General features: G+C 36.1%; 1 protein-coding gene across 1 annotated transcript; it reads right to left on the bottom strand.

Annotated features, from left to right (window-relative positions):
- Positions 1-11,378: 11,378 nt before the first annotated feature.
- On the bottom strand, positions 11,379-12,753 carry LOC145060554 (uncharacterized). The gene is made up of 2 exons (XM_079008201.1): positions 12,340-12,753; positions 11,379-12,252 (listed from the first exon to the last, which is right to left on the bottom strand). The coding sequence occupies exons 1-2, from the start codon at positions 12,689-12,691 to the stop codon at positions 11,516-11,518; spliced, it is 1,089 nt and encodes a 362-aa protein (XP_078864327.1). The 5' UTR covers positions 12,692-12,753; the 3' UTR covers positions 11,379-11,515.
- Between the last annotated feature and the right edge of the window lie 3,841 nt (positions 12,754-16,594).

Here is a 16,594-nt window from a genome sequence, read left to right as displayed (position 1 = left end):
ATCGGTCCACTCAGCATCCGACACGTGGAGGCTCGCATGCGAGGGGTGACGTGGCGGTACTGTTCATGCGAATTTTCCCGGGTATTTCTATTTTTCTTTATTTTTTTGCCAAAACTTGTAAAATTCATAACTTTTGCATACGAACTTCTTTTTGACGTTCTTTATATGCACGCGTAGCTAGAATTATACTCTACGACTTTCGTTTAGACTTCGTTGGCAAATTTTGACTTTATTTTTAATATTATTATTTTAAACAGACCGGGACGTGAATCCGTTATAAATTCATAACTTCTTCATACGACGTCCGTTTTTGTCTGTCTTTTTACCATTGTACTACTAATGACGAGACCTTCAATTCTCGTTTAGGCCGTGTCGGCTAAAATCCACTCGATCTTTATTTCGAGTTTTTAGCTGTACACTGCTATACTGAAACTTCAAAAAATCATAACTTCCTCATACGAAGTCAGATTTTGGCGTTCTTTTTATGAAAGTTCTCGGTTTAACATAAACTATAACTTTCATTCAGATTGTTAAAGCTAGAAAGCCTTTTATAAAAAAATCAATTTTTACACTAAACAGTGTTTTGCCGGTTTTGTCGCGGATTTTCGATTGGTCATAACTTCTTCGTTATAACTCAGATTTTAGTGTTCTTTATATTTTTGGAAACCTTGTTACAATCTCTATCACTTGGTTCAACCCAATTGAGATTATTTAATAATTTATTTTTGAGGGTCAATTATGTAAATATACATAGTATGACAAAATTTCTCTTTGTTTAATTAAAAAGAAGAACAATTTGACCTACACTATTACATAAGTTTGAAATAACGGTTTGTTACACAGTGTCCCCTCATCTTTAAATGCTACAACCGAAATTCATGTTTTCTTAACATATAGTGAGAGACACGAAACCAACTAAAAACTTATATGTAGTAGTAAAACCAAAAACAAAACAAAAACATTTTTTTACAAACTTCTAAGTCACCATATTTTAAATAATAGACCACCAAGATCAATCCATCCATCCCTGGTCCCACACCCAATTGCGGGCCGCCATGTGTCCTCACCACCACTTTATCATCTTTCATCTGTGTAAATGTTTTTTATACAACATTTTTTTAAAAAAAAGTTCAGACCATCATATTCAAATCCGACAAATCATCCATTGGAATCTCAAGCCCCAAAAAGTCATCATCTTGTAAAATATCACCATCGATATTCAACCAAGACCCTATATCATGCCCTTGTTCACCAAGATCATCACAAACACCAAGCACATCCATTTTCAGGAGTGGCAGATATGAAAAGTCAAGTGGCTCCTCACAATATTCATCCTTTTCTTTCACAATTATGCTATTTTCCAACTTAACAACCGAGGAGGCCAAATTCGTCCTTCCCACCGGATCGTTAAGAGAAGCGGTTGTTTTTTGCTTCAATTTCGTTTTCGTTTTTCTTTCCCCCTTCACGGATGTCGGGTGACTGATTTTAAAGGGCCGGTTTCTTGAAATGACGCCATTACCCTTCCCTTCTCTATCCCTCTCACTCCTCTTTCCTTTTGCACTGTTTAAAATTGTGGCTCCAAATCCCGAGGGTATTCCGGAAGAATAAGAAGTACCTGCAACAACATCATCTAGATATAACTCTCTCTTTTTTACCCAGCTTGACCATACATCATCTTTCCCAATAGTTTGATCAGACAAATGAAACGTGTCAGAAGCATATATGTCGTGGTTGTTCAACGAAGGGCTTTGTACTTGTACACCTAATTTATAATTTATCAACCATACACAACAATGGAATGTAATGACTCATTCCATTCCATATATATATATATATATATATATATATATATATATATATATATATATATATATATATATATATATATATATAACAGTAGGGAACCAAGAGAATAAGAAACAAGTATTCATTGCATCCAACATTTGCACATGGAAGTACTTTGGGGTTATATGAGGTGTTAATTGGAAAGTCTTATATATGTGACATTATTACTGATTCAGTAATTATGGGTTTCTTCATTGAAGCTGAAAAAAATACTTTCTGTTCTTGGAACTAATCATGCAGTTGAAGATTTTTTATGGCAGGTAATTTTCAAAATAATCTCAATTTCTATTTCTTGCATTTACCTTTTTTTGTTTCATTATATTGATAATTATGATCACAGGAAAGCTCAATCATATTATTGAAGCTTTTAGTTCCTCACATCTTTGAGAAAATGACAATGCATGAACTAATAAGTCTTGTAGCAGAAAGAGCAAATATGATCACGTATATAGCAGAAGAAATATTTGAATTACCTCATAATATGATTGGTTTATTATTAGAAGGATTTATAAAAACACAATCGACTTTCGAACTTATTACTCCCCCAGCTGCTTTATTCCCCACTTCATCATCTGACAAAAGTTTTTGAGTCTCAGATCGACATCAAGATGTACACTTAACTATTTTGTCGACGACCTCTACTAGTTCCCACATCGACATCAAGATAAATCCTTCTCAAATTTCATCTTCTACAAATTCACAACTCATTTCCTTAATTCCATTGAATTCTAAGTGTCCAACATCGGATGTTGTAAGAAACATCTACTAATTTCCTACTCTATATATTAGTCAAACAGGGTATACCCCGAGTTTAAAGTTTAAAAAACCGGTTTAAAGTTGGTTGAATCGGGATGGTCCAACACAGTTCTCTGTTGAACCATCCGGTCCGAACTAGTTTGGAAAAAAGCGATTTCTAGGGTTGAAAAAACCGGACGCCTGACCGGTTCCCAGATAAACTGGTCCAACCGGCCGGTCCGGTCCGATTTCAAAATACTGCAAATTTATTCAAATCAATAGCCCATCTCTGTATTTTCATTTTAAAATAAAATCAAAAGTTAAGCACTTAAAGATGAAACATTTTATTAATACATATAGTGACAAGAATAACATCAACCATATTAGCACCCAAGCAAAGTCCTGTAGAGAAACTTTATGCTGTAAGATTAACATCAACCATATTAGTTGAAACAGTTTATTAATACATACAGTGACAACATTAACATCACTATTACAGATAATAAATTTGACACTGACCTGACTTGGAGGACCTAGAAGCAAAAGTTTTCACATTATGCAGAACCATGAACTATGTAAAAGTGTATGGCATGACCAAGAGAAACTTTATGCTGCAAATCCTTCAAGGATGGTTGGCAACAATCATCTTTCATCTCATTATCAGACCAACTTCCAGCAGCAACAGCTAGCAAGGAGCTCACTGATTTCTTCTAATAATAATGGGCATTGGAGTGAAGGTAAGAATGGAAATAATGATGAGACTGTTGTGACCAGGGGTATGATTGTCATTTTCTAACACAACATACCATATTCTGTTTTCACCTGGAATTAATTTTCACAAAAAAAACATATAAGGTTTTCTTACAAAGTAAAACAAATAAAAAAATTAGTAGGTGAGGTGAGGTGAAGCTGGCCTCTTGTGTTTAGTTTTGACAGCTATGGGGGAAGAAGGAGTACTATGCCAGTTCCTTTTTTTCAGTTGATCAACCGGTAATATCTATTGGGAGACTGTTAAGAAGAATTATTGCAACATCTTTCCATGATGTTCCCATACTAGCATTTGTAATATCTGTTGGGAGACTGTTAAGAAGAACAGAACTTGAAATTAAGAGGTTATACTAGTTTTTAATAGAGAAATGTTGTCTATTTCGTGGGAGTAAAATGATACAATTGCATATTAGAGATAGCAGATTGTTCTCTAATGCAACATCAAAAAATAAATACAACCTTTCAACATCAGATGTTGGTTGTTTCGTCCCATCTTTTTTCTTGAAACATGTCATCATATCTCTTAGAAATAAGATCGACTTCCAGTGGACCTCTAGTTTATGGAATCAATTGAAGTTTTCTCAATAGAGAAACATCATTCAACAGAAAAGGGAGAATGGAGAAGAAATATAGAGAGAGTGAGAGAGAGAGAGAGAGAGAGAGAGAGAATACAGATCATCGAGAATGAGCGACCATCAACTTACCTGATGGGAGGAACAATGAAGACAACTTGCACGTTGATTTGTGGAGGAGGAAAGGTTACCTATACCTTAAACGATGCTTGAATCAGATCTATATAGGGCTTCGCTAGTTCATAGATGGCGACATGGATAAGTCACAAAGCCCTTAATCTCCTTGTAAGTTTGGCATAGGCATAATGTAACGATCCTTAAATCATATTCTTGTGAGCATGAGGAGTCGTAAATGGTCGGCTCTTAAACAAAGGCTTGTAAAATTGATCAATCGTCGCAGTCTCGGTGAGGTGAGATGAGCTCGAGGTCGCCAGTAGGAAGAGTTGAGCGGAGGTCTTCGGAGGGAAGAGGTGAGCGGAAGTGAGCAGATGTAATGAGCTTTGCAGAGAGCATCCTTTTGAAAAAACCCTAGATCCCTTACAATTTTGTTATAAGATGAATAGTACGCGCAGTCTGAGGCTAGAGGAGGCAACGATGATTGGAGGCGGTGGATGTGGGTGAGGGCCGGGGTGGAGACGAGGGAGAAAAAGGCTGGGGTTTAAAAAACTTGGGGATTTCAGTTTCCCTCTAAGCAGACGCGCGTTTTAAAAAAAAATATAAAACGAGACCGACAGAGGACGCACATTTTACATAAAGTGCCCTCCGTGTTTTTTACTTTTTTACATGAGACACTAATTTAAGGGCACGCGATAATGCGTGACCTAAATGCATTAATTCTTTTGAAGAGATGACACTTTTTTAATGTCACTCTCTTTTGGGTAACATAAATCAATGTGTAATGTCCTAATTTTCAAGAATAAAAATTTTCTTTAAATCATTACCAAACCATATTCATAAAAACATATCATAAGTCATAACATGAATTCAGAGTATCATTTCCAAAACACATTTTCATTATCAGAGTAAAACATCCCAGACTGTCTAAACTATGGTGTGTGCCATGCGATCATCCCGAGCTCTTCCCTCCGCTACCGGAAGTACCTGAAACCAAAATTGAAAACCTTAAGCACGAAGCTTAGTGAGTTCCCCAACCTAACACATACCAAGCATAACCACATACTGCACATACTGGGCCACGCCCGCTATTCTGGGCCTCGCCCGCTATAACGGCCCCGCCTGGCTTCGAGCCCCGCTCGGACACATATCTGTTTCACTTAGGCCTCGCCTGCCAACAAATTCTAACACATAAACATATCGCAACACATAAACTAAACATATACTACCGAATCATGTTCTAAAGGCCTCGCCTATCTTGGGCCTCGCCCATGTCCTGCAACTGATGAGTCATGGAACCCCGTCCACACTCCTACTAATAGTGAGATTTTGGCCCGGCCCACACTCACTCCTTCCCTAACCTGGGCCTCACCCCTACACTGCTGCTAGCGAGATACGGAACACCGTCCACACTCTACTGTTGGTGAGATACTGGGACCTCGCCGACACTTACCTTCCTACCAGGCACATACATGTATCACACAGACAACAAGTGTAACTATCATGCAAACCATTCCTTGGCCTCCCGCCCGCTAACATTGGACCTCGTCTTGAATATCATACTAGCATACTGTGCTTAGGGTTAAACCCCAGGTCTTCCTACTCATAACTATATGGGCCGACATTGTGGCCTTAGACCCATCCACATAAAAGGGAAACTCACCTGCACTTGCTGAACTTGCTGAAACCCCTCTGCTGCTGCCCGACAACTTTTCTGAACTGCGACTCCACTAGCTCCCCGAGCTATCAATACCAATATAACACTTAGTCTAACTGTCCTCCGACTAAGTCAACTCTGGTCAGAGTCAAAGTCCTGGTCAAAGTCAACCTTCCAGGTCAACCCTACTCGCCGAGTCTGCCTACTGACTCGCTGAGTTCATATGCTCAGAGTCCTTCCATTCGCGACTCGACTCACCAAGTCAGCTCGTGACTCGCCGAGTCCACCGATTTCCGAGTTCTGTCCTATCCAACTCACTGAGTCTCCATCCGACTCACTGATTCGAGCCTTAACTCGAAGGGTTCGGGGTTCGCGACCTGACTCGCCGAGTCCAAGAACAGACTCGCCGAGTCCAAAGCAAACTTCAATAGACTCGCCGAGTTGTTCATCCAACTCGTCGAGTTCCTCCTAATCTTCATACTACTCGCCGAGTCCACTCGAAGGACTCGCCGAGTCTATTCAGTCCTTCATACATTCAGAAGCTTTTTGAGTCATGCAGGGACTCCAAACTGTAGATCCACTCTTCCAAGGCTCACTCCTTACGTAAAGTTGCAAACTTTACGTATAACTAAGGAGATCTAGGCTCAAAACACTCTAGGGCTAGGTTTTAAGACAGAAAGGGCTTCACCAACTACCCAATAACTGATGCTTTACTACATATTGGACCATCCCAACACTAGATCTGAAGTGGCAACCTCATATCTAAGCCCCAAACCCGAAATAGATCTCAAACAACCATAAAACCCCCAAATCTCATAACAAAAAATATCTAGATGCAAAGGAGGGAAGATAACAGCTTATTACCTCCAAGATGAGCACAAACTGAATTAGATCTCGGATCTTCAGCTCTCCTTTGAAGCAACCCTCTTGATCTTCAAGTTCCTTTCAAAGATTCCCTCCTCCAAAGCTATTTCTCTCAAATGATGGAAGCTTACACGAAATCTAGGGTTTACAGGCTCTCTAGGATGATATGGAGGTTGAGGAAGGGACATAACACCCTTTATATAGGGTACAACTCCCGAGATTAGGGTTTTCTCCTTTCAGCACCAACTCGTCGAGTCCAAGCTTCTGACTCGGCGAGTTGGTCACTTAATCTGCGACCCAACCCCGCTCCGACTTGGCGAGTAAGCGAGCGTACTCGTCGAGTCCCTTCTTCAAATTGCACTCTCATTCCTTAATCCTACTTCTGAAATTTGAGATGTTACACAATGAGTGTCGTAGTTTGCGCGTCGTAAAAGGCTCTTTTCTTGTAGTGTTAGATCCTTTTTTTCTTAGGTTTTAGGTCATTTTTAGTATGTTTGTGAAGCATTTCGGGTGTTGAGTGAGATCTGGAGTTGTAACTTCAGATCTGGACTCCTCTAAGTCCTTAGGGGGTGTTTGTTGTATCTTTTAAAACCATCTTTTAGCTTTTTGGAAAAGATAAAATCTAAAAGATGTTTGGTAAAAGCATAAAGATCTTGTAAAAGCTACTTTTTGATATAAGGAAAATGACCTTTATGGAAAATTCAGGTAAACTTGACTTTTTGCAACTTTTCCTAAAAGAACTTTTGCCTCTCAAAAGCTAAGCCAAACACCCCCTTAGAGTTATAAAGTCACCGAATTTATCAAGCATTGGCCCTTTTCTTTGGCTAAAACCCCTCCCTTAGCTTGGTTTTGGCACTTAAGAGCTTGCATGCACGTAAAGTTTGCAACTTTACATGGAAATCATGCCTTAGGAGGCTAGATATGCAATCTGGAGCTTTGGGGTAGCTTAAAAAGGTTCGAACACAAAAACGACTGAAGGAAATTATCGAGTCCCTTAGCCAACTCGACGAGTCAGGTAGGGTTTACCCGTTTTCGAGATTCCGAGTGATTTCTATGAGGGATTAGGGTTTTCGGTCTACATGGGTTTTCGGTCTTCTGGACATTGAGGAACTCGACGAGTTACACAGGTAACTCGGCGAGTTGACGAGTTATTCGGGTAACTCGGCGAGTTGCTGGATGCACTCGACAAGTTGAGGTCAACATGGACTGTTGAACTTGATTTTTATAATTCAAAATTTTCTCACTTTTCTTATAAATTTATATTTTTCAAATGTTTAGAATTTTGTATTTAATTTTTTTTGTTAAATAAACTCATTTAATACATGGGTCTCACACCTAATTCTTAATAAAAGACTCCTAAAACCGCCACGTGTCCCTATTATAAACCACTACCTTGCCACGTGTCAATCCTCCAGCATTTTACTCATTCATTTCCTGCCTAATTGGTAATTTATGTATTCGACCAATCATACCCTATAAATCAGCTTTTCAGTTATGGTATTTTGATCTTATATAAAAAAAAATACCTACAATCAAAACCATAAAAAATTACAAAAAATTCAAACGCATCAATCATAGTATCCTATATATCAACATTTCAGTTTTCAAACACATTTAATATATTATATCCCTTAAAATCTGCAATTATTTTTTGAATTTATTCATCTTATGTTATACCAAATATGCATCCAACATAAAAGGAATGCAACCCAGGATTGTGTTGGATTGCCTTTGAATTCCACCACAACTAATGAATTTTATTGACTAAAATCTCATTTTTTTATTACTAAATACAACTATCCTATCCAAAAACCTGATTTCGAAATCCATCACTTTGGGTGGAAGGCAAGGCTTTCAACCTTGCCTAATTTTCGAAAACCCTAGGGTTAGGAAACCCTAGATCTTGAAAATATCGTGGCCAAAGGAAAGGGTTTAAAACCCCTTAACAATTTTCGAAAAAAACGAAGGTTATAAACCCTAATTGCGAAAATCATAGGCCTTAGGGTTTAATTGCCATAAACCCTAATTTTGTCAAGTTCAATCAATTGTATCAAATCTAATTGAAAACAAAAACCATACACTCTTATACCACTAATGGGTTTTATACATAGTAGACAATCCTATGTGTGCATGCAACCTTAAATTGTTGGATCTATGTTTTCTCTATTAGACATACAAGCATTGATTACAAATCTAGAAACCATAGGAGGCATGTACTATTTTCGAAATCAACATAAACTAGGGTTTAGATAGATACCTTGATTGTTATATTGCAATAACAATGAAACCTTGAAGATCTTGAACTCTTGAGAGCAAGTACCTCAAATGTGACACCTCTAATGGCTTATAAACACTTTATGCAAGAGGATGCGAAGAGAGAGGAGAAGTAAGCACTAGAATTTGGCTCTACTAGGGTTTGATAGCTTAGGGGGCAAAATTCTAAGGGGTTGCGGTCTTTATATAGTTGTTGGTTGCTTAGTCCTAAAACTAGGGTTTGCTGGAGGAAACCCTAATTTCCAGCTTAGGGTCTAAGCCGTGGACTCCTTATCTAAGAGCCTTAGACGAAAACTTATAGGGCCTCCCTATAATTTTCGTCCACTCCTTTCTAAGGGGTCCAATAGTCTAATTTCACCACTATCAATAAATTGCAAAACAGCCCCTGAACTTTTAATTAATTCATTTAATTCCAAAAAAATTTCTGTTTAATTAATATTAATTAATAAACATGATTTCTAATTAATATATTATTCTTATAATACATTAATAAATTATTTATATCAATTTATTATTTCAAATAATAAATTCAACCTCTCTCTGCAAAAGTCATACTGTTAAGTTGCTAGAGTAAAGGCAACCCAAAACGATTGTGCTATTATCAATTCAAGTATATACCACATATAGTTATGGACTTAGACACCTAATCCAACAATATATATATATATATATATATATATATATATATATATATATATATATATATATATATAAAGTCTATATGACCAACTATAGGAAATCAGATGTTTTGGAGATCATTTTATTAAGAATAGGATTTTATTAGATGCCAAGTATTAGTAAAATGAATAAAAGAATTGCCAAAGTAGTCATATTTTGGTTAATTAAATTAACCAACAACCCTCAATAGTTTAAATTCGTTAAGAAACGGTCCCAAAAATATTTCAAAGTTCAAGAAATGTGACTTTGTGGTTTCTCACCTCAATCTTCCTAAATTGAGCTGAACTCTCACTTGTGTGTTATATGTGCACCAGCATCAAATTCAACATTTACATCGTACCCTTTCTTCCTTCCCTGTTGCATGTTTTGTTTCGTTTGTAATTTCCTATTGGTGGAATATCGATATGCCTCATGTTGCTACTCACGACGATCGTTTGGATCATGACGAATCTACAAAACGTTTTGATGTAGTTATTCTCACCGTTTGCTTGGTGATATGGAAATTCCAAAAAGAATGGATTTTTTAAGTGATCAAACCAAGGAAAAACAATATTTTTTTTTTACTTATTGTTTCTTAATATTTCTTTTGGTTTTATAATATTAGTAACAAATTTAAAATCAGGTTGGTTAACTTAAAATTCTTATCATACTACTTTTTTTTGTCTAGCAACTTGTTAGGTTTTTAATAAATTTGTTATTTATTTATTTATTTTTTATCTAACATCTTATTAGGTATTTAATAAAATTTCCTAGCTCAAAGAAAAAAACGCCCTACATTCGGTTCAAAAAGATAAAAATTGTAAACCTCTAGCACTTGATTAATTGCTTATAATTCACAATTGTCTTTCTAGTTGTGGAAGTGATTTGTACATAATAATTTTTTTCAATACATAACAATTTATGTTTTATGGATTTATACAATACAATATTTTAATGCACAAATGTATGTATGGAACAATTTTGTTGTGCACGAATCATTTCCCTTCTAATTGACATAATAATACTTATAACCATTACACAATAAAGGTATCCCGATAAAGTTTAATAGATTGATACACCAACACTTTTTAGAGTTTAGTGAACTGACACATCATTATCAAATCAATATTTCACTATTTATTCAATTTGTTTTAAACATCCACAGTCAATTCAACCTACAAAGTTTAATGGATTTCTTCATCATTATCATTATATTTTTAAATATAATTATAAATTTAAAAATAAATGATATAATAGTTAAAAAATATAATATTTAAAAATACATTAATTAAAATTAAGAAACCTAAAATATTTAATACCTAAAAATACATTAAATACAAAACACAAAACCTAAAAATACATTAATTAATAAAAAAAACACAATACTTACAAATTGTATTTTATCTTGACTTCTTCATAACGGTTCATCCAAATCCATTATCCCTCCTCCGACATGGTATTTGGATCAAAGAAAAAGATTGACATCTCTTCATTAGCTTTATTAATCTGAAAAAAATACGAAACCTAAAAATATAATACATTAAATAATATAATACCTAAAAATATATTTAATTTTATTTGTAGTTTAGTTAAATAAAATTCAAAAATCAAATATTAAAATAATCTAAAAAATATAATTATATACATTAATTTTGTTTGAAATTTAATTGAAAAAAGAAAAAGATCAATTCTCTTTAACCTTTATACAAATCTATCATTTAACTCTATTATTCAAACTTCATTCCATTTCCATTCAATCTCAATCATCTCCCTTCAACTCCTATCAAGCATAAATTATACATTATCGATGCCTTAAGTGTAACTTGGTAAGCATAAGCCACCAAAGAGATAAAATATTGCACAACTTCTAGTTTTCAGTCGGTTTATCTATATCTTATAAAATAAATATATTTATTGAATACCATAAATTGATAAATACAACAATTTCATGCATGCATGTATTCTGCATGTAACGATTTTACTCGTAACACATCAATCAATAACCAAAACATGAAATGTTACTGTGTCATCAAAAGTCGGCCAAGCCTCTATCACCGGCACCAGGAGCTTGTTTCTGAAACATGCAAACCTTGCAATTAGATGAAGTTAAAGATGGAGTTTCATACTTGTCTTCCCCACCCATCAACGGCATAGCTACCCCTCTTTTCACTGGGCTCACATACCCTGGCCTGTAAGTTTTCCCCAAAATGCCCTCCACGTCGTCTGAGAGCTTCCAGAACTTGAACTGTGTCTCGAAATGTGCGAAAGCGTCATTTGATGGTAACTGGTAGTTGTGAGTTTTGTCATCTTCTTTGGTCACAGGAACAGCCTTCATGTCAATCTCCACCAATCCACCCACTGTCACTCTGACGGTGTTGGTGTCGTCGGTCCTCTCCACCACCACTTCCCTTACTCCGGTGCTGGTTTTCCATTCTGAATCTCCGTCGAATGGGACGTTGACTTCTTGACCATCCCATTTCACGAGAAGAACATCAACAGAATCATCCCATTGCTGTACTTTCTTGGCTGAAAGGACGAGGGTATGGGTGTCGAACATGACGGAGACAGATTGGACCCATGTGTAGTCACGTTTCCGGCCATTCGGCCGGCTTCCGATGAAGTGAGCGTTGATTTGGAGGTTGGTGTCAGACACAAGAGCGAAATCGTGTCCTTTACTACCATGGAAGTAGAACATCACTCCGTCGCCACCAACGAACCTTGGATCATAACATAAAGAACCATATCCATTACATTTCGCACGTCTCCCTACAAAAAGTAAAGATCTGTTAGTAAAGAGCTGCATTCATGGTTGCTAAATAAAGAAGAAAAAATTGTTCGAAACAGGTTGCTTACATTTGCAGGTAGCTTCACACTTGCTACCACAATGGATGAAACATCCTTTTTGCTTCTTGTTCTTCTTGGGCTTCCTCTCGGGGCATTCTGCGGGACAAGTGAGTGTCTTTTTGTTGCACTTCCCGTTCGATTTACAATAAGCCCGTTGTCGTCCAGTTTCTGGATCCGGTGTCAAGTCGTCGTAGTTAGTTGCGTCGGCGTCGGAGGAGTTCTCCTGTTCAGGCGCGGGTGCCGGTGCCGGACTCTTGTTATCATCGTATGGTGTTTCGTTATCATCGTCAGCTCGAACATTGGCGAGCTGAACGGAGATACAAATGAGAAGGAAAGCCAGCAAAAGAAAAGACTTCCTCATGTCGAAAGCTGTGTTTGTGTCGGTGGTTTGGTGGTATGAATTAATTTAGAAAAGCCGAAGCAGATGATTGTATTGATGAAGGGAAGGATAAACACATAAACTATTTATACCCGGATTAGCTAGTTGGGTAAACCATCGAGTTCGGCTTAAGGTACGCCTAACACCATACACGAAAATTACAAAATTCGACTTTTACATCTAGTTCTTGTCATAATTTCACATGGTCCTTTTTAAAGTCAATACCTTTTGGATTCTAAAATAAGTTAGTTAAATAATTTAGAGCTCTAAAATTTATGTTGAAATTTTTTAAAATTTATATATTTTTATCATTTTAATAATCACACTGCATTCAATTCTATAAACTTCAATAGATTATCACATTATCATGTTTCATTATCATGTTTCATTCAGTTCTATCAATTTTTCCACGCAATGTATTTTCTTAACATCAAGAGAAAAATGCAAATAAAAACTACCAAGAGGCCCCTATGCATTATAGGAAGCAAACCATGGATTATCGCACCAAGTAAGCTAATTAGTGAAGCTACCCAGCTTAGTTCTATTATATAACCACAAAACAACATTTTTTTTTCAAGTACGAAATAAAAGTTAATGAGTTTTGTTAACTGAAAACCAACTCTTTAGAACTTTAAATGTGGTATGGACGCTTAAATGTAACAAATTAATATTGATACGAAACTTGATATTTAGTAATTACAAAATTTTAGAATTTTCGGATATCCATTTTGGTATCCGAATCCGTATTCGAAAATTCGGATATCCGGTTTTGAACACCCCTAATGTCATACAATACTTTAAACTTTATAAAGTTCAATGAAACATAATTAAATAATTGTTTAACAATTAAAACTTTTTTTTTTTCAAATGAAGGGTTTAGTGATCATTGAAATTCAAATCCGTTAAATATAAAAATGACACATCCAACAATGGTAAAACTTCACCATTGAATTACATTAAACTCAACACCAGTGTTGTAAAAATCTCAATTAGGTCCCGATTAATCCATAGGCGCTACCCGACCGATTAGAGGGCGCCTAGCGATTAATCCCTGCATACAAAATGACTGAAATAGTAGAAAACGATAAAATTTTAACACTTTGAAGAAATTCTACTCAATAGAAACCATTTGATGAATGATTAATGTTGTATTAATCATATTAACCTATTTTATTAAGATATTAGTGGTATTTACGAACTTTGATATAATATTAGTCATATTTAACTTTTTAAAATTTAACGAGTTAGCAATTAATGGTCTTTGATTAATCCCCCGATTTATCCCCGCCTAGCCAATTAATCCCTTAACCCCAGTCCACCGATTAGCTAACGTCGAACGTTTTTTACAACCTTGCTCAACACCTTGTTCAACTCTCTCACCGACCACTCCATTATGGATGCTCTAAAGAGTATAAATTATGTTAAATTATGTCAGGTGTCATATTCTAATTATCCAGTTTTGCACGTGTCATCTTTTTGTTCACCTCGGTTTGGTTTCCCATTCAAATTTCTCTGTGTAAAGCTATATCTGAATCTTTATTTTTTATTACCAGGTATCCATAAAAACAACCATTAAATCTTCAAAAAATCAAGCAAATAGCAAGAACTCGGGAGCATAATTTTAAGTAGGATCTTATGTCGTTTTCATACATATGAGACGACACATTCTCTAGGTTATTTGAGACAGTGACTACTCTCCTAAATCCTAATTAATCATTTATCCAAAATCTCAATAGGTAATTTATAATGTCCCAAAAATGTCAATATAAATTTTCATTTTGAACATTGAGTCATATAACCAATTGTTCGAAAACCAAATAAAGTAAAAGTGTATTTTGAAACGTCTGAGTATCTCAAAAGTAACCAATACGGAAAAATCCATCAGGGGATGTGGTGTAGTCAACCTGGGCCCTTCCCTTTGAATCTAGAAGTACCTGAACAATGTTAAACCAAAAACTATAAGCGCAAAATTTAGTAAGTTCCCCAAGATACCACATACCATATAAATGGGCCCAACCCAACATATAAATAAATTGACCTAACCCAACATATATAAATGGGCCCAATCCAACATGCAAATGCGCCAACCCAACATATAAATAAATGGGCCCATGCCAACATATAAATAAATTGGCCCAACCCAACATATATAAATGGTCCCAACCCAACATGCAAATAGGTTGAGACCAACATGCAAATAGGCCTAACCCAACATATATATAAATAAAACTAACCCAACATATAAATAATAGGCCTAACCCAATATATATAAATGGGCTCAGCCCAACATACACATGCAAGAGTCACAAATGCAACTAGCACCCTACATAATACAATCCAGTGGGACAACATTAGTGCCTTTCACCCAAGAGTATACTGAGAAGACTCATGTCAACCCTGAATGCGAGATACACCACCCACTCGAGCCAACGATATCAAGACTTCCCTTGTTAAAAATATCCACAATAAAACCCTAATTAATAATTAAGGAAATGACTGGCCCACGAATGGTCTAGGCTTACAATTAACACCTAGGGTAAAAGACCATTTTCCCTTCCATATTAATTCCCAACATGGTTGACAAAAATTCAAACCAGTTAAAAAGTTAATGGTCAACAGTCAATTAACTTACACCCTGTGTAACTGATCTACGACCATCATAGAGCTATGCCATGTGTAAAGCTCCTGATCTAAGAAACTTCTGTTAAACCCTTAATACAACAAGCCAAACTCTCAAACTCCCATATCTGATCTACATAAATGTCTTAATAGATAAAGTATCCACCTTTATCCATTTGCATGGTCAAGATGAACACACAACCAAACTCTAAGTCCAATATGACACCTTTTGCTCAACAAATCATGCATGGATGGATGAGAGTGCCCAAGCTCCCATTTTTATGACTCTAAAACCTCAAAAACATCATAAGGAGGCATTCAAATGGTATGTAGTAACCCATACTCACAAGGACTAAAGGTAAGGGAAAAAAATCATAAGAAACCATGAGCTAAGTAAATCTAACAAAAGGAACATCAAGATGCAAACTTTATTCCTTCTAGACATAGGCGATGAAGTGTAATATCTGGATCTATAAAGCTTGGAGCTAACACATGCTTCTCCAATGGAATCCTTCTTCAAGAATGTACAAAATAATCACAGTAATGCTTCCAAAACTCACAATTGGTGGCTATGGTTTCAAAAGAATGATATGAGGTGATGTAGGTTGGATAAGGGAAGGTTTCCACGAAGTTAGAGCCCTTAAATAGAGCTTAAAACCTTAGGTGTTAGGGTTTTGGTCAGTAGCGACTATGTAACATCCTAATGATGAGGTATTCCCAATTTTAACCCTAAGTATGAAGATTATTTGCATTTTAGCCCTTGTGAGAAGTCTTTGCAAAATGGCCTATAGTGGCGTTTTTGTAATCATTGGGTGTAGGGCACATACGCTGGCAGGATCCCAAACCCTATTTTTTAGGGTTTGGACCTTAGTTAAACATATTTATGTTCCAAGTATCCTTCCCTTCATCAACCTCCAACCCACTTTCATCCCCAAGAAAAACCTAATCCATTTTAGAGCATGCTTGAGCATTTTGTGTGTGTTTTGGTAACCTTGAAGAATAGTTGAAGAAGTGAAGATCATCTTGGAGGAGTAGGACTCTTTGGATCCAGAATAAAAACATTATTTGGCATCATTTGGAGGTAAAAAGTTATGAACTTGATGAAGTTATGCTTAGATCTAGTTTGGCCATGAAAGTTGTGTTCTTTTGGTCCCATTAGTTTGGTATTTTGAGTATGAGCTACTCCAATCCATTTAAGTTGACCTTTCAGACGTTTAGAAGTGTTTAGAAGCATAACAATGCGGTCTTGGTCATTATTACCCTACT

Source organism: Lactuca serriola, chromosome 6, assembly GCF_051521515.1.
Source record: "Lactuca serriola cultivar US96UC23 chromosome 6, Lser_US96UC23_V15, whole genome shotgun sequence".
Classification (NCBI taxonomy): domain Eukaryota; kingdom Viridiplantae; phylum Streptophyta; class Magnoliopsida; order Asterales; family Asteraceae; genus Lactuca; species Lactuca serriola.
This window is presented reverse-complemented; position numbering and strand designations above follow the sequence as displayed.

What these genes read in the sequence shown, in the direction of transcription:
- LOC145060554 (XM_079008201.1), bottom strand. Translation starts at nt 12,691, where the DNA reads ATGAGGAAGTCTTTTCTTTTGCTGGCTTTCCTTCTCATTTGTATCTCC. An exon ending in GTGTGAAGCTACCTGCAAAT is followed by an intron (nt 12,253 to 12,339) that starts GTAAGCAACCTG and finishes TACTTTTTGTAG; the next exon opens with GGAGACGTGCGAAATGTAAT.